At 44.2% G+C, this 19,598-nt stretch overlaps 1 protein-coding gene across 6 annotated transcripts in view; it reads left to right on the forward strand.

The window, feature by feature from the left end:
• garnl3 (GTPase activating Rap/RanGAP domain like 3) overlaps positions 1 to 19,598 on the forward strand; it is a 408,597-nt gene that overhangs the window by 40,701 nt on the left and 348,298 nt on the right. For 3 of the 6 annotated variants that reach the window (XM_080211833.1, XM_080211835.1, XM_080211836.1), the window contains exon 1: positions 18,114 to 18,446. The exons of 1 other annotated variant lie outside the window; for it this stretch is intronic. In XM_080211833.1, the coding sequence (XP_080067959.1) occupies positions 18,391 to 18,446 (56 nt within the window). In that variant the 5' untranslated portion in view covers positions 18,114 to 18,390. Of the gene's footprint in view, positions 1 to 18,112; positions 18,447 to 19,598 lie in introns of those variants that run through there. 2 more of the 6 variants (XM_080211831.1, XM_080211834.1) reach the window with 1 other exon arrangement.

Here is a 19,598-nt window from a genome sequence, read left to right on the forward strand (position 1 = left end):
TAACATAGAGTTTAACTATAATGAATGAATTAGCTTTACTGTTACCAGTTGAAATATTTAAACATGACAAGATAAAATTCTTAACTGCTAACCTAATCATTACCAGAATGATAGGGAGTGGGATAGCTTGATCTTGTTTTCAGACAAAGCTCAGCACAACATCGAGGGCCGGAGGGCCTCTACTGTGCTGTCCTATATTCTATGTTCTATGTTTAACCTATCTTTATTAGTTCCAATTTAAGCAATATTCCTATAGACTTAATCTCTTCTTCAAAATCAGTTAGTAACACATGATACTTGAGCTGTGAATCCTTCAGTCTCCAGAACATCTCTGGAGGGAAAGACAGAGAGAGGCCTATTTCTCCCAGCAGGTCCCAAACAGCAGCATCCATAGAGAGAGAGAGAAAGAGAGGGATAACTCTTACTTCTTTCAGAACCCAGCAGGAACAGCCTACTTTCCCCTGTAAACTTAAATCTTCCCTTAAGCACATGACTATGTGTCAATCAACCTAACCAAAACTCTACTCTGAAACCTCAGGAGAAATATCAAATAAACAAAAATGCACTAACTTAGATTAAAACAAGCACACCCTTAGCTAAAATAAATCATTAGCTTGCATTCTCAGCATGTGAGTTGCTTGATGCCCAGACAAATTGGAACTGTGTAAAACAGATCTGAATTTGAAACATACTCCCACAAGAAACATGCTATGAATACATTAGTTAAAGGCACAATATCATCACACTTTGCATCACAAACCAACTGTCCAGCTCAACTAACCTATTAGCAGATCAGGGCTGCTCACCAGTGCACCCTATGGACAAAGGGCAGAATCACAACAGCAATGTCTGCATTTCCACCTATAACCAGAAGTTGCTGTCAATTTTAGAGTAATGGCGGCAAACACTGACACTTTCATTACACCTGCAAAACCCTGGCCTGTGGGTCTCATGAATTCCGGGTACTAACGTGTCTGATTTGCTGATTAAGTTGGTTTGTGAAGCTATTGCTCCAAGAGTTCAGAGTGATAGTTTGGAGCGTGTGGGCACTTGTTGCTCATCCCATAGAATTATATAAAACACACAGAAACAGGCCGTTCAGCCCACAGGTGTGTTTCTGCTCTCCCCAACCTAGTCTCTTCATCCAACTTTTATCAACATCACTTCTATTCTTTTCTCCTTCATGTGTGTGCCTAAATTCATCTTAAATCCATGTATTCTATTCACCTTGACTCTTCTGTGTGGTGGCAAGTTCCACACTCCACACTTTGCCTGTTCCACAAAAGGAAACATCTTCCCTATTGAACCCCTCCAGATACTGAAAGAGCTGTGTTTCAGAGGGGGAAAGGAAACTAACATGGATTCCCCCGATAACTGCAAGTCAAGAGCCCAGCTTCCAATCTCCTTGTGCTTGGGCAGGCGTGGCAAATACAACATACAGAAGACCTTTCTCTGATTGCGTTCATACACCCTGCTGCCACCGCCAAGGAGAATGGAGAATTTGGCACAAAAATAGAAAATGCTGGAAAATCTCAGCAGGTCTGACAGCATCTGCAGGGAGAGAATAAAATCATAGAATCCCTACAGCGCAGAAGGAGGCCATTTGGCCCATCTAGTCTGCACTGACCACAATCCCACCCAACCTCTATCCCTGAAGCCCCATGTATTTACTCTGCTAATCCCCTGACACTAAGTGGCAATTTATCATGACCAATCCACTTAACCCACACATCTTTGGACTGTGGGAGGAAACCCAAGTAGACACAGGGAGAATGTGCAGACTCCACACAGACAGTGACCCAAGCTGGGAATTGAACCCAGGTCCCTGGCACTGTGAGGCAGCAGTGCTAACCACTGTGCCACTGTGCTGCCAATGTTTTGAGTCTAGATATGACCCTTCAGGTCATCAAAACATTGGCTGTATTCCCTCTCTCCACGGATGGTGCCAGACCCGTTGAGATTTTGCAGCATTTCCTGCTTTTGATTCAGATTCCAGCACCTGCAGTATTTTGCTTTTATAATTATGATGAATTTGGCCAAACCCCATTCACTGCAGCGGGACTGAGAATCCCAGCAGCGGGCGAGGTCGGACAATTCCAGACAGTATTTCTCAATTTAAGGATTTGCCCCTTGTTCAGGACTCCGCCAATGGAGGAAATAATTTCTTTCTGTTGATCACATTCTTCACACCTCAATGGGGTCACTCTTTCATCTACCTTTGAGGAGAAACTACTTCCACCAAAGGGTTGTGAATCTGCGGAATTCGCTACACCAAAGTGCAGTGGATGCTGGGACAGTGAGTAAATTTAAGGAGGAGTGAGACAGAATTTTAATTGGTTATGGGGAGAAGGCAGGAAAATGGGAATGAGGAGCATATCAGCCATGATTGAATGACGGAGTGGACTTGATGGGCCGAATGGCCTAATTTTACTCCTGTATGTTTTGCACTTACGAACTTACGAACCTTCTTCAGGAAATATGTAACCTGACCTCATAATTTAAACCTTTTAGCTTTGTATCACTCTGATGAATTGCTACTCCTCTCTGTCCAGGACCTAACTGTCCTTCCTGTGGTGTGGTGAACGGGATTGAACTCAATATTCCAAGTGAGTTCTAACCTGAGTAGATAAGGTTGTTAGGAAGGCATACGGTGTCTTGGCGTTTATTGGTAGGGGGATTGAATTTAGGAGTCGCAGCGTCATGTTGCAACTGTACACAACTCTGGTGCGGCTGCGCTTGGAGTACTGTGTCCAGTTCTGGTCCCCACATTACAGGAAGGATGTGGAGGCTTTGGAGAGGGTGCAGAGGAGGTTTACCAGGATGTTGCCTGGTATGGAGGGGAGGTCCTATGAGGAGAGACTGAGGGATTTGGGGTTGTTTTCGCTAGAAGGAAGGCGGCTAAGAGGGGATCTTATTGAAACACGTAAGATGATTAGAGGTTTAGATAGGGTGGATAGTGATAGCCTTTTTCCTCGGATGGAGAAAGCTAGCACGAGGGGGCATGGCTTTAAATTAAGGGGGGGTAGTTATAGGACGGATGTCAGGGGTAGGTTCTTTACCCAGAGGGTGGTGAGGGATTGGAATGCCCTGCCTGCTGCAGTTGTAAATGCGCCTAGTTTGGGGGCGTTTAAGAGATCCGTGGATAGGTTTATGGACGAAAAGGGATTGGTTTAGATTAGTGGGTCATTGTTTTTTTTTAACTGGTCGGCGCAACATCGTGGGCCGAAGGGCCTGTTCTGCGCTGTAATGTTCTATGTTCTATGTTCTATGTTCTATGAGCTTTATACAACCATAACATAACTTCCATCCATTTGCCTTCCAAAAATCCCCTCGAGGTAGTCTTTGTATATTGTTTTTTTCACCTACCCTCTATCTTTTAGTGATTTCTCTCCTTTGACATTTACATCTCCCTCCACCACAAACTCAAAAGCTTTTTCAGCTTTTAGGAATCACGGCTTCAGGTTCCCAGTAGCTGACCTCACATTGAACTTCAGCTTCCATAGTGTTAGTCCCTCTTTCAATCCATCACTCTCCTCTGTGCGAGCCTATGTCCCCATCTACAATACCTTTTTTGCTATCTAAATGTTTGTTTTAATGTAATGTGACCACAGTTAGTGAATAAAGGTGCTACCTCAGAATCCCCTTCCCACAAATGGCAAGTATCGGGGCATGTTTATGCTACGCTTAATGTCAGTTTAAAGTTTATTTATTAGTGTCACAAGTAGGCTTACATTAACAACTCAATGGAGTTACTGTGAAAATCCCCTAGTCGCCACACTCTGGCATCTGTCTGGTACACTGAGGGAGAATTTAGCATGGCCAGTGCATCTAACCAGCACGTCTTTTGGACTGTGGGAGGAAACCGGAGCACCTGGAGGAAACCCATGCAGACACAGGAAGAAGGTGCAGACTCCACACAGGCAGTGACCTAAGCTGGGAATCAAACCCAGGTCCCTGGTGCTGTGAGACAGCAGTGCTAACCACTGTGCCACCAATTGTTCACACAGGAGGCAAAATTGGACTCAGTGGGTGGGATTTTACAGCCTCGCTCATCCTGAAACCGTAAAATCCCGCCTGAGGTCAATGGATCTTCCCATTGTCCTCCCCTTGCCCGCTCCAATTCCCACGGTGGGTGGGGCAGTAAAACTCCAGCCTTTGGGTATGGATGCGTCCAAACTTTAAGATAGTAAGTACTCAGTAAATAAGTGCGTGAGATTACGTTATTAAGCATCGAGAATATTCCAAGAATTGACTAAGGTGGAAAAATATTTACAATCTAATTGCAAATCTAAAAGTCATGGCAGTTTCAAATTGATAACTGCATCATGACGTAATCTCTTTTAGCATGAGAAGATAATTCACAGTACCTCCCTGTGGTGAAGCAACAGTTTCATTTATAGTGATGATAAAATCCTCTCTCTGTCACATGTTAATTTATGTGAAGCTGGTAATTAAAAAACTTGCCTTCTCAAAACTGGGTTTGGAAGGTGATTGTACTGCTGCATATTTTGATTTGAACGGCTGAGAACACTGTAAAGTGAGTTTTCTTTATGGAATGGTGGCGTAATGGATTAAATCCCTGACCATCTCACACAGCAGAGAAGAGAACAGTCTTTAAGGACCAGATATGTTTCAAGGCAATTCTTCCTTCAACAAACAAATAAAATGCAGCCAAATTAATGGCATTACCGACATGCAGATGAATTCCTAAATGAAAGTAATGTCGAATTTAAGTATAATTTTATTTTCGGCATCAACATTACTCCGGATAAATCCATGCCCCCTGCAAAAAAGACCGTACATTTAACTGAAAGGATGCATCAGTTAATATTATGGGTTCTCCTCTCCTTTTTGGATTACTTCCATGTCATTACATCATACCCAACTTAATGGGCAAACAAGCAGCATATTCTTAGGTCTCTTAATAAGTTGCTCAGGGCGGCACAGTGGTTAATACTGCTACCTCACAGTGTCAGGGACCCTTTTTCAATTCCCAGCTTGGGTCACAGCCTGCACCTTCTCCCTGTGCCTGTGTGGGGGTTTCCTCTGGGTGCTCCTGTTTCCTCCCACGGTCCGAAAGACTTGCTGGTTAGATGCATTGGCCATGCTAAATTCTCCCTCAGTGTGCCCAAACAGGCGCCGGAGTGTGGCAACTAGGGTATTTTCACTGTAATTTCATTGCAGTGTTAATGTAAGCCTACTTGTGACAATAAATAAACTATAAACTTTAAACAGTTACCTGGTTCTCAGGGGTTTGGTCTAAGTTGGACACTTGCCTTTGAGTTTGGAATGGTGGCACAGAGTGGTTAACACTGTTGCCTCACAACGCCAGGGACCCTGGTTTAATGCTGGTCTCAGGTCACAGTGTGTGTGGAGTTTGCACATTCTCCCAGTGTGTGCATAGGTTTCCTCTGGTTGCTCCGGTTTCCTCCCACACTCCAAAGATGTGCAAGTTAAGTAGATTGGCCATGATAAATAGCTGCTTAGTGTTCTAAGATGTGTAGGTTAGATGGGTAAGATTTGGGATTGAATTACATTTTGAGTGTTTTGATTTTATAAGTGAATTTACTTGCTATAAAATGTAAGAGCCTACAGCAGTGCGCCACAGGGGTGTTTGCTATGCTGATGAACTTGGCATTGAGAAGGTCACCAATGACTATAGATGTTAAACTGTTCATTTATCGAGTCTTAGAGAGTTAAGAAATATTCATGTTGTGCTGAGGACTGTTCATGTGGGCACAGCTGAACTTGAGGCAGAATTTTCCCATCCCACCCACAACAGGAATCGTAGTGGGTGGGACAGGACCATGCAAAGGTTTAAAGTTTAAAGTTTATTCATTAATATTTATTTCTTAGTCAAAAGTAGGTTCACCTTAACACTTCAATGAAATAACTGTGAATCCCTAGTCACCACATTCTAGTGCCTGTTTGAGAGAGTTTAGTATGACTAATGCACCCTAACCTTCATGTCTTTTGGACTGTGGGAGGAAACTGGAGCACCCGGAGGAAACCCACGCCAACACAGGGAGAACGTGCAGACTTTGCTCAGACAGTGACCCAAGCTGGGAATCGAACCCAGATCCTTGGCTCTATGAGGCAGCAGTATTATCCAATATGGTCTATTGACCCCGGGTGTGATTCTCTGATCTTGGGGTTAAAATGGCCGGAGAATCCCACCCCAGATAGCCATCAGGTGGGTGGGGGAGTGAAGGTGGGTGCCAATCCTTCCTTGACCTCAGCAGCATGAGGCCTGGGAGGTTTTAATGCTGGGGCCCTGTCTGCAGATCTCCTCCTTCCCCCACGGTTAGGTATTGTGTCCAAAGGCAACAATGGCCAGGGGGTGGCAGTGCAATGTTGGGGAGCAGGAGGTCACTGCCGAGGATTGGAGAGAATGTTCCCTGTCACTCAGTTATGTAAGTCTTGGGAAGGGTAACCAGAAGTACAGGAGATTTTAACTGTTCTTGAAGGGCCACTTCTGTTCCTCCTAACCTCAGTCTGAATGTAACAAAATAGTAGAATCATTTACCTCTTCTGGGTCTCTACTGTATCTGACTCCTTCTAGTGAGTGGCACAGTGATTAGCACTGCTGCCTCACAGTGCCAGGGACCTGGGTTCGATTCTGGCCTCGGGTTACTGGGTGGACTTTGCACATTCTCCTCGTGTCTGCAAGGGTTTCCTCCAGGTGTTCCAATTTCATCCCACACTCCAAAGATGTGCAGATTAGATTGATTGGCCATGCTAAATTGCCCCTCAGTGTCATGAGGATTAATGGGATAAAATACATAAGGTTAAGGGAATGGGGCCTGGGTGGGATTGTTGTCAGTGTGGGCTTGATGGGCTGAATGGCCTCTTTCTGTACTGTAGAGATTCTATGATTCTAGGAGAGAGATTGGCCTGAGACAAAACAACAACAGCGTCCATTTATATAGCACCTTTAACACGGAGAAATGTTCCAAGCTGCTTCGCTGTTGTGTGATCAGACAAAAAGAATAAACACTTTCTCCACCCTGGCCCATGGTTGAAACAGCAGTCGCTCCCCATTGACGTTAGCGGAGACTCGTTTGCATAGTTAAAGAAAGTCTCTGCTGATTAAAGATGATGCCACATCTCACCTGTTCCGAGCAGGTATAACTGCAAGATGCAGGATTGATGGAGAGTCCCATGGGTAATTTGAATTGCCTTACTGTCTAGATTCTGTCAGTTGGGCAGTGTTAAAATCCCTAGGATTCAGGGGAATCAGTTTGTCTGCTGCCTTGGAACAGATTAATGGATCGTTTGCAGCACAGAAAGTGACCATTCGGTCCATCATGTCGGTGTTGGCCGAAAAATGGGTCACCCAGCCTAATGCATATCACCCAATCGTATCACTGCAGAGGGACAATATTGGAGTCACTCACTGCCTCGCTGGTCAGGGCTTAGAAAACCGGTGGGATCGAAAGCTACGTTCGGATTAGCCGAACCATGGATTGCCAGGGCCAGAATTGGAGTCCAAGTTACTGGGGGTTGGGTTTTTGTTGCTGGGAACTGTCTTGAATGAAAGGTAATTCTTTACCAGTGTAAGGAGGTAAGCCGGCAGCCAAAAGCACACAGGAGGAGAGAAGTTGGCTGAGGTGAACAAGGTTTGATGATGAAGTGTTACTCCATTCCCTTAAGCAGACTCATGACTCATCTGATTAAACGAATCTCTGATGTGGAGATGCTGGCGCTGGACTAGGGCGGGCACAGTAAGAAGTCTCACAACACCAGGTTAAAGTCCAACAGGTTTATTTGGAATCACGAGCTCATGACTCCAAATAAACTTGTTGGACTTTAAAGTGTATTTATTAGTCACAAGTAGACGTACATTAACACTGCAATGAGGTTACAGTAAAATTCCCCTAGTTGCCACACTCCAGTGCCTGTTCTGGTGTACTGGAGGAGAATTTAGCATGGACAATGTATCTTATCAGCACGTCTTTGGACTGTGGGAGGAAACCAGAGCACCCAGAGGAAAGCCACGTAGACACAGGGAGAATGCGCAGACTCCACACAAATAGCGATCCAAGCCAGGAATTGAACCTAGGTCCCTGGCGCTGAGAGGCAGCAGTACTAACCACTTGCCATCGTGCGACCTGGTGCTGTGTGACTTCTAAATGAATCTCAGCTCACCTTTAGAAATAATGGCGAATCACACCTGAAGGCAAAAGACTTGATTATCCAGTTTAAGGTAGATGCTATTGCTGCACACCTCTGTTACATTATTGTAGAATTCATATGTGGACTACGCTTGTGAATGTGCGAAGCTCAGACAGTTTATGGGAGTGAGCCAAAGAAGGGAAGGTAGACTTCTTGACCTCTTAAAGCAGTCGACAGCCAATTAAATGACTTCAGAAGTGCAATCACTGTTGTCATATAGGAAGTGTTGTAATGAGCTGCACGACTCTTATCTGAGGGCTGAAACTGTAACAAAGACTATCATCCATATTCAGACATCTTCCAAAGTAGAACAGACAGCAGCGAGCTGATTAAAATGTTCTGCTGTGTTCATTTATTTTAATGAACTTCTAACTTGCCGGACCATCGAACATGCGGGAACACTCATTCAACGTGCTGGTGAAGAGGACAAAAGATAGATCCGGTCATTGGTGACACATGAAGAACACTAATAAGCTATTGGCTTGGGTCTGGTGGCAACCTTCTGGAAGTGTACCCGTGGCTTGGTCAACTCTGTTGCCCGTCCAGAACAAGCTGCCCGGTGTGAATGGATTGAAGTAGGATTCACCAGTGTAAGGAACAAGAGTCCATTTGTTAGCATTATGCTTTGAGCAATTAGAATGTGTATATTGGGATAGAATTTTCTGTCAGTGTCACAGTGGAGCTAATGGAGCTTGCTGTTATTTAAGCACAAATGATACAGCAATTACTGGCGTGGGGAAAATACAGGATTAACTGTCAGTATCCAGCGTGGCTATCTGGGTTGTCTCAGTCAGCTGTTAACTTTCCAAAAGTGGTATCTTACTCATTGCCTCACCACTGGAATCCATGAAGCGATGTGTAGATGCAGCATGGTGGACATGAACTAGATCTAAACGTGGGTTTCCTCAGAGTACTCCGGTTTCCTCCCACAGTCCAAAGATGTGCGGGTTAGGTTGATTGGCTGTGCTAAGGAATTGCCTCTTAGTGTCCAGGGATGTGTTGGTGAGAGGGATTAGTGGGTATAACATGTAGGGATATGGGGATAGGGCCTGGGTGGCATGGTGTTCGGTGCAGACTCGATGGGCCGAAGGGCCTCTTTCTGTTCTGTAAGGTTCTATGGTCTATCCACCACAGAAACTCAGAGCTAGTAACTACAAGCATAAGCACCACTTTTGACTTGTTTAATCTTTAATAATCTAATATAATTGTAACCATTCTGGTCCAGAAAGTTGAAAGTGTGATTAATACATTCCTTCATGTATTAATCATTGTCTGAGATTTGAAAACATGTAAAATTTAAAAAAAAATGTTTTTGGTTTTCCTATCTATCTTGTAATCCAAGATTTCTTTCCTACTCTTTATTCCTCATTCTGTACCTGATTTGACATTGAGTTCACCCTTGTTTGTTCTCAATCCTTCAATATAAGTGGTGACACATTATTGTTTGGTATAGGCTATAGATTTAACACTGACATGAGGAGGAACTACTTCTCGCAGAGGGTGGTGAATTTGTGGGACTCGCTGCCCCATGGCGTGGTGCACCGTTGAATGGTTTCAAGAAGGAGATGGATATATTTCTAATTAAAAAAAAGGGATAAGGGGATGTGGGGAACAGGTGGGGAGGTGGACCAGGGAGAGATCAGCCATGATCTGAATGAATGGTGGAACAGGTTCGAAGGGCTGAATTTGCCTACTTCTGCTCCTAATTCCTATGCTCGTATGTCTCTTGTGCAATGATATCAACTTGCACTTTCAATAGCTTGTCGCGCAAATCTTCCGAAGCCTAAGCGTGATCAAGCCCAATAAATTTCAGATACTGCCCTGCTGCAGCAAAGCTTGGACCAATGCATCGCTCCATTCTGCTGTGGAAAACATAATGAGCAGAGGGAACTGGAGTAGGAGTACATTGCACCACCCAATGAACCTGCTCCACCATCCAAACAGTTGTGGCTAATCTTCAATTTCACCTTCCCGCCTACTCTCTATATCCCTTGATTCCCAGACAGACTTCAAAGGTTCCTATCTCAGCAATGAATATATTGAATGATGGAGCATCCACCACCCACTGATGTAGAGAAATCCAAAGATTTGGAGAGAAGAATTTATTTCCCAAGTCAGACTAAAATCTTTGATACCTTATTCCGAAACTGTGCCCCATGTTTTAGAATCTCCAGCCACAGGAAAATGCCTCTTAGTGTTCACCATATTGTGCACCTTCAGGATCTTGAATATTTCATTGAGATCAGGAGGGCAATCTTATCAGAATTTGGCAAAGTGTCAAGATCTGACTGCAAACTAATACATTTCTTTCCAGAGAAGCAGGCCCGTGTTCTCTCCTGATCTTCTGCCACTCTGTCAAAACGAAACAGTCATGTGTGTGTTTCATGCCATCATGCTGAGGGGCGGGGCCTAAACACCTCAGCAAAGCCTGGCTGCGTCAAGATGCCCTGATCAGAGGAAAAGATAACTTCCTGATCTCACCAGAGAGGTCTTAAGGGCTCCAATCGTTTCCCCCCGCCCCCCACCCGCCCGCGATCAGAGCTGCTCAGCCCCCCCAGACAACCACCACTGGCATCCAGAGTTCCCACATTCGCTCCCCACCCTTCACAAATGAATGAATTCCCCCTCCCCCATGAGCTCCCACCATGGCCTGCCCCAGGTGGTACCCCCGGCACAGGTTGGTATTGCCAGATTGGCATGGGCACAATGCCAACCTGTGCCAGGGACATTGCCAGGTCATTGCCTGACCGTGCCCCTCTTCCCTTGGGGCCTATATTCACCTTTATGCGCTGGGTGGGGGTTGGGGGGGGTGGGGCATGACAGGTTCACGCCTGGGTGAACCTGCTGTAAACCTTGTTACCATAACAACAGTGAGGTACGAAAATATGGTGAGGGATCAATATATGGCAGGGGTGGGTGTATTTAATTATATGGAAATAAATTAAAATGTATTAAAATCCATTATAGAACCTGATTATGTCGCCAGCGAGGCAGCGGCAAAAATCGGAAGTCACAATCTCGCTGGCAAGATTCACAACTTCTGGGTTTCACCATATCTTGCCACCCCGCCACTATTGCCACAGACGACGTGAGTGGGTATGAGGTCCCACCCCACAAAATGCCAGAGAATATATATATATACCCAATTTACTTAGCCTCTCACCATAGACAAGTTTTACATCCCAGGAACAACCTAATGAACCTTCCCCGTTCCACTTCCAATCCAATGTACCTTCCTTCAAAATGGAGACCAAAACTGTGCATAATACTCCTTGAAACAATTGCAGCAAGACTCCTTTATTCTTGTTCTTCAATCCCCTTTCAATAAAGCTAAACTTCTCAAAAGCTGTTGCAACCCTTGTCATTGTGATTTTGGTTCCTATTCTCCAATTTTCATCTGTTTTTGCCAAGCAGAAAGTAATAATTATAAAATATTCTTTCGCAGGATGTGGACTTTGCTGGCTATGCCAGTATTTGTTCCCATCCCTAATTGCTCTTGAGAAGTTGGTGATGAGCTGCCTTCTTGAACAGCTGCACTCCATGTGACACACACAGTGCTAGAAGGGAGGGAGTTCCAGGATTTTGATCTAGTGATAGTAAAGGAACAGTGATATAGTTCCAAGTCAGGATGGTGTGTGTCTTGCAGGGGAACTTGCAGCTGGTGGTGTTATCATGCATCTGGCGCCCTTGTCTTTCTGGGTGGTAGAGATTGGAGTGTGGAAGATAATGTCAAAGGAGCCTTGGTGAGTTGCCGCAGCACAGGTTGTTTATGGTGCACACTGCTGCCACTGTGCGTCAGTGATGGAGTGAAGTTGAAGGTTGTGGATGGTGTGCCAATCAAATGGGCTGATTTTTCTTGGATGGTGTCGAGCTCCTTGAGTATTGGAGCTGCATTCATCTAGGCAGCTGGAGAGTATTTCATCACACTCCTGACTTGTACCTTGTAGATGGTGAACAGGCTTTGGGGAGTTGCTTACTGCAGAATTCCCAGCCTCTGACCTGTTCTTGTAGCCACAGTATTTATATCACTGGCCCAGTTCATTTTCTGGTCAGTGGTGACTGCCAAGGTGTTGATTGTGGGGGATTCAGCGATGCTAATGCCTTTGAATGTCAAGGAGCAATGATGGTTAGATTTGCTCTCATTGGAAATGGCCACTGCTTGGCACTCTTGGTATTAAAGCTTGTTTTGATGATTTGAATGTGTTATCCAACATGGCTTTAGCAGAATAGTATTTATGAACTTTAGACTAAAATACCAAATTAGAAAAATATTGAGGGTCAGACATAAATGCCAACAAAATCACAATGCTTAGCAGTGGAACAATATTCACAGAATATTTCCACTATATTCATGGATGTCCTATGTCAATGCTCCCAAACATGCTTGGGTGTGATTATCATATTGACTACAAAGATCGAACTGTCTCTAACCACGTTCTGTTCCTTTAGGACCACTTGGATAAATGGATAAAATCAGGGCAATTGTACCTAATTTAATACTGCCAAGATAAACCTGAGAACTATGGGCTAGCTAGCCTAATGTCGGTAGACATGTGCAGATTAGGTGGATTAGCCATGGTAAATGCATGCGGTTACAGGGATAGGGCAAGGGAGCGGACCTGGGTAAAATGGTCTTTCAGAGAGTCGGTGCAGATTAGAAGGGCCAAATGGCCTCCTTCTGCACTGCAGAGATTCTAGGGGAGACAGTAATCCAGGAGAAAATTAAATGGTATTTGGAAAAGTGCGGACTCATAAGTGATAGTCAGGACAGATTTGTTAAAGGTAAATCATGTTTGATTAATTTGATTGAGCTCTTTGATGAAGTAATGTAGTGGGTTGATGAGAATAGTGTGTTTGATTTTTTTTGTACACAATTTTGAAAAAGCATTTGACAAAACACCACATAATAGGCATGTTAGCAAAATTAAAGCACTTGGGATTTAAGGGGCTGTGGAGAGCGTGGACATAAAAATTGGCCCAGGGACAGAAAGCAGTAGTGGTGATGGTTGATTTTTAGACTGGAGGGGATGAGACACTGGTGTCCTCTGGGGCATCATATTGGGACCATTGTTCTTATGCTCATTAATGAGCTGGGATTGGCCATATAGGGCACTGTTTGAAAGTTTACCGATGATATGGCATTCAGAAATGCAGTAAATAATTAGAAATGTTGTTTTACACAGCACTTTGTTGTGATCTGGAATGGCGATGTAAGTAGATTCAGTAGAGAATTGGATAATAAATACTTGGAAGTAAAAAAATATACAGTTCTATGTGGAAAGAACAGGCAAGTGGGATTAATTAAATAGCTCTATCAAAGAACTGGCCAATTAGATGAAATTTAATAATGAGAAGTGTGAAATTATACATTTTCTTAAGAAGAACGAGAAGTGGCAATATGAACTAGATGATGCAATAAATAACAAAGAAAATTACAGCGCAGGAACAGGCCCTTTGGCCCTCCTAACCTGCACCGACCATGCTGCCTGTCTGAACTAAAACCGTCTATCCTTCCGGGGACCGTATCCCTCCATTTCCATCCAATTCATGTATTTGTCAAGATGCCCCTTAAAAGTCACTATTGTATCTACTTCCACTACCTCCCCTGGCAGCGAGTTCCAGGCACCCATCACCCTCCGTGTAAAAAAGTCTTGTCTCCTGCATCTCCTTTAAACCTTGCCCCTCACACCTTAAACCTATGCCCCCTAGCAATTCACTCTTCCACTCTGTGAAAAAGCTTCTGACTATCTAAAGTGGGTGGCCAAAAGAGATACCTGCGCTGTTATGTATACAAATGTTTGAAGGTGGCAGGGCAAGTGATGAAGGCTGTTAAATGATGCAAGTGGGGTCTGTGGCTTCAGTAGAATAAGAGTACGAACCAAAGGAAATTGCGTTGAACCTTCATAAAATGCCATTTAGGCCATGGCTGGAATTCCATGTTCAATTCTGGGGCCCACACTTTAGAAAGGATGCCAGGGTCTTGGAAAGGTGCAGATGAGATTCACTAGAATTTCACCAGGGATGATAAAAGTCAGTTAAATTGAGAAATTAGAGAAATTGGGGCTGATTCCTTAGAACAGAGAAGATTAAGAGGAGACTTGACAGAGATATCCACAATTTTGACTGGTTTTGATATCCAAAGATATGCGGATTAGGTGGATTGGCCATGCTAAATTGGCCCTTAGTATCAGGGGGATTAGCAGGATAAATATATGGGGTTACGGGAATAGAACCTGGGTGGGATTGCGGTCAGTGAAGACTCAATGGGCCATATGGCCTCCTTCTGCAATGTAGGGATTCTATGAATAAATGTGGGACAGTGGCTTAAGAGTTGATAACCAGAGAAGACATGAGGTAACATGTCAGCAGTAAGCCAGAGCTGATATTAAAAGTGTTGTTTTACTCAGCACATTGTTGTGATCTGGAATGGTAATGCAAGTAAATTCTATAATAAGATTCAGTAGAGAATTGGAGATAAATATATAGAAGCAAAAAAAATACAGTTCTATGTGGAAAAACAAGGGAGTGGGATTAATTGAATAGCTCCATCAAAGAACTGACTAACGGGCAGAATGGCTTCCTTCTGTATCTAATACATGGAATTGGAGACAGATTGAATGAGGTTTTTGATATGCGGATTAGCTTGGCCACACTGTAATCTGATATTAACCTGAGAAAGATGGATGACAATAGGGCATAGAATTTCAGGAATTAAAGCATCGATGGCAAAAGTTCAAAGGAGAAGATATGAGTGAATTTCACACTTACTTTCTAAAAGGGGGAGCTCATGTAAGAAAGGTCATTAAGAGGGATCCCTAAGACAAGTAGTTCAGATAAGAAAAGGTCAAAATAAAAAGCAGCGTATTAGTGGCAGGGTACATCCTATAAGCTGAGGTGAGGTAAACAAATTTGGTTCAAGTTCACAGACACAGATGGCAGCAAGCTGGATTCATTCCAAATAAGCCATTGCCTGGGAAATCCTGTTTGAACTGCCAGTTGTTGCTATTCTAAACTAGAGGCAATTCCCGAAAGAGATGGAAGTACCTAGTGTGGTAACTATTGCTGGATATTGATCATTGTGTTGAAACCTGCAGAGTGTTGTTAGGGGAGGTTTAGCTCTGTGTTTAGGAAAATGGAGGAATGTGAAAGTGGGTCAACTTAAGGATATTGTGTGTAGCCATTAAAGTAATTAAGTATATTTTTAGTTGCCTTTCTTGTAATGTGTTTTACTGTCCAATAAACATTTATTTTGCTTAATTATTAAAGTAAGACTGGAGCATACCTCACTGATTTTCACATCTTTCCTCATATTATACTAAATTGCAAGAAAGATATAGCTAGAAACCGGCATTTCAAGTTTCCCTTCAGGCATTTGGAATTCCTAAGCATTTAACATCAGCTGGGTTCTTAACAATTTACATAGCACCTGTCTTCCCTTCAGCACATTTCAACGTACTCCATAGCTTCTCAATTACTTTTGAAGTAAAGACACCCAATTTGCACACAGTCAAACTTCAAAAATGGCAGTGAGATTATCTGCTTGGTGGTGGTTCTTGAGAGATGAATATTAGAAAGGATATGATGAGAACCTCCCTCTATTTCAAGGTGTTACAGGCTAATTGTGTCAACCTGCAAAGGCAGACATTCCTTCTTGAATGTATCTTTGAACGGAAGACATCCTCCACAGTGTAGTGATGCCTTAGTTTGTAATAGCTGTGATACCCAAAACATCATTGCTCAGATTTTGTGAATATTGAAGATAAAATACATAGAATCCCTACAGTGCAGGGGGAGGCCATTGGCCCATCAAGTCTGCACTGACCACAATCCTACCCAGGCCTTATTCCTATAACCTCACATATTTACCCTGCTAATCCCCCTGACAATAAGGTCAATTTAGCACGGCCAATCAGCCTGACCTGCACATCTTTGAACTGTGGGAGGGAACTGGAGCACCCGGAGGAAACCCATGCAGAACATGGGGAGAACGTGCAAACTCCACACAGACAGTGACCCAAGCCGGGAATTGAACCCAGGTCCCTGTGGCCGTGAGGCAGGAGGGCTAACTACTGTGCCACTGTGTTGCCCTACACACTTTTAGAACATAGAACACTACAGCACAAACAGGCCCTTCGGCCCACGAGTTGCGCCAATCACATCAACACCTACCAACCTACAGACCTATCTATAACCCTCAATCTCATTAAACCCCATATACTCATCCAGAAGTCTTTTAAAAGACCCCAGCGAGTTCGCCTCCACCACCACTGACGGCAGCCGATTCCATTCACTCACCACCCTCTGAGTGAAAAACTTACCCCTAACATCACTTCTGAACTTCCCTCCTTGCACCTTAAATCTGTGTCCTCTCGTAGCAACCATTTCAACCCGGGGAAATAGCCTCTGAGAGTCCACCCTATCTATTCCTCTCAACATTTTGTAAACTTCTATCAGGTCGCCTCTCAACCTTCGTCTCTCCAGGGAAAAGAGACCCAGCTCCCTCAACCTAACTTCATAAGGCATGCCTCCCAGTCCAGGCAACATCCTTGTAAATCTCCTCTGTACCCTCTCAATAGCTTCTACATCTTTCCTATAGTGAGGCGACCAGAACTGCGCACAATACTCTAAATGAGGCCTGACAAGGGTCTTATAAAGTTGCAGCATTTTGTGTATCTTTTTTCACTTACTATTGGATATGTCACCTTATTCCTGCAGCTCAGCAGCCCAAAGCCGTGGTAGATTTGTATAAATATAACTTTACATCCTGATTTGAATAGTTTGACAATCTGCCTAGGATTTTATACATAATGGATCTAAAAACCCAGGGGTTAGAAGATGTGGACTGAGCTGTCTCTGTCCAAAGGGCAGCATAGTGGTCAGCACTGCTGCCTCACAGCACCGGGGACCCAGGTTTGATTCCAGCATTGGGTGCCTGTCTGTGCGGAGTTGCACACTCTCCCTGTGTCTGCATGGGTTTCCTCCGGTTACCTCCCACAGTCCATAGATGTGCAGATGAGGTGGATTGGCCATGATAAATTGTCCCTTAGAGTGGTATGTTCTCATCTCTCCCAGCACAGGAATCGTAACAGGCAGGACAGGTCCATACAAAGATCTGTTGACCTCAGGTGGGATTTTCTGGTTTTGAGGTGAACGTGGCTGGAAAATCCCATCCTTACTGTCCCAAGATGTGATGGGTGGGGGTGGGGGATTAGCGGGGCTAAATGCGTGAGGTTACGGGGATAGGGCCTGGGTGAGATGCTCTGTTGGAGAGTCAGTGCAGATGGGTTGAATCGCCTCCTTTTGCGCTGTAGGGATTCCATAAGTCCCTTGATGGGTTTTTCTGTAAGTTTGGGCTGCAATACAACATCCAGCTTACAGACCAGTTTGGCGAATATCTAATGCAGTATTCTGATTTCACCCAAACATTTCAGGACAGTTGAACGGGATATGAATTGGACTGCGCTGTGTGGAAGCTCAGTCAGGGAAGTCACAGCGTTAGAGCAACATGGTTGATATTTGTTGGTTGTGTTCGCTGAAACACAGCTTAAGCCTGGAGTGTTTTGCGGCATCCTGGCTGACAGGTAGATTTCCAACAGCTGCCAGTCAGAATGTAACCAGTGAAATGGATACAGTGGGGGTATCCACCCATCAGCCGAGGCTGGCGGAGGGGGTGGCGGCGCTGGCCGCCGGTAGTTGTAGTTCCCCCCAGTTTCAGTCTGCCTGTGGTTCCCAGGGCAGAGCGGAGAGGACACAGACTACAGAGGGAGGTGCTTGGGGCTGCAGTCTGAAGGCAGAGGGGGGAGGGCTTAGAGCTTCGCAAGGCGTGTGTGCTTTGCCTCTGTGATGTGTGGAGAATGAAGTGCTGAAGAGTCCACATTCACTATTTAAGATGTGAGCCACGTTTTGTCAGCTCTCATTACCCTGCTATTATTTGGACTTGGAGGGGAGGGTGGCTCACGCGTGCTAATGCGTCGCCTCTCTTTTTTTAATGTTGCATTTTTTCTGTGCTGTGTGTATGTGTGTGGGCATTTCATTGCTACTGCCGGAAAACACACACTTCCAGAAGCCGCTGTGGGAGATTGTGTCTTTTTTAGAAAAAATCAGGCTGCAGAATTGAACGTGAAGTTACATTTCTCTCCATTAGAGATTTGCTGCAGACGAAATGTCCAGTTCCATTGACTAGAATTGTGATTGTGTTGGTCGAGAGGCGCATGCATGGATATGAGCATTGCGGATACGTCTTCCACTAAGCTGCTGAATTTCACACAACGGTAATACTGATTTCAATATTTTTAATGTGTGTGTGTGTTTCCATTCTGCTTGCTTTGAGAATTTAAGACGGCGCCTCGCCATTTCAACGCCTTTAACATGTTGAATAAGGTTTGCCGAATGTTTCCCGATGTGCCGAGACAGTCCTTCTGCAGGTACTGTAACACATACTGACTGCTACTTTATTATTGATACAGGGGGCAGAGAGAAATACCAGCTCTCTCTCTCTGTCTCTGCACTGAAGTGACTGGGGGGGGGGGAGTGATGGAGAAAATCCTGCCACTTCTCCATCATTCCTTCCAACTTTTCTCCCCCCCCCGCCCCCAAATACAGGGGAGGAGAGAAATGCATTTTTATTGCAGGTTTTCAAAGCCAAGTGTTGTCAGATAGCTGACAGGTGTTTTATTATTAAAAAAAAAGGCTGGCCCACAACACGAAGTGGGCGTTGTATATCTGAACGCTGCATGTTGCTACAACACAAGAATGAACTAACTTCCTTGACGTGGTAAATTAAAACATATTGCTTTTTTTTGGCAAGTACTAGATGATGTCCGCTTTGCCATCAGCACCAAGGACAAAACAGTTGGGTTGTTCTGATGTTATTCCACCGCCCCCCCCCCCCCCCCCCGTCATTGTACAAATATAACTTTCGTTCCGCATTGTTCCGTTCAAGCATTGCTTGGGAACGTTTCATGTCATCCCGAACACCTGTAATTTTCCTTACTAATCCATAATAATAATTAGTAAGTAGGTTCAGGAGAGCTATTATTCAACATTATGCCTTTGTACCGCCTAATTGCACCGCATTTACTTGTTTAAAAAGTGGCTTGTGAAACCTAACATGCGTTACAATAAAGGGGAGGTCCCCCTCCCCTCAGAAGTGTTCTATAAGGATTTATATTAAACATCCTTATCTTTTGAATGCATTGGATCCATTTGATGGTCAGAGTGCTTCTGTGAAATATTTCTTTACACATGCATCATGTTGTATGGCAGTGTTAAGGGTTGACTGAAATATTACTTGAGAAAGGATTTAGCTGTTGCTGGTCATTGAAATATTTCCACTTGCGGGGCTGGTTAATGTGCAACGCACACAGAAGTTGTTGTTTAAGACAATACTACTGATGGAATCTATTTGAACTGGTCTTTGTGTC

The sequence above is a fragment of the Carcharhinus amblyrhynchos genome, chromosome 25 (assembly GCF_965287045.1).
Source record: "Carcharhinus amblyrhynchos chromosome 25, sCarAmb.v2.hapA, whole genome shotgun sequence".
In the NCBI taxonomy this organism is placed as follows: Eukaryota; Metazoa; Chordata; class Chondrichthyes; order Carcharhiniformes; family Carcharhinidae; genus Carcharhinus; species Carcharhinus amblyrhynchos.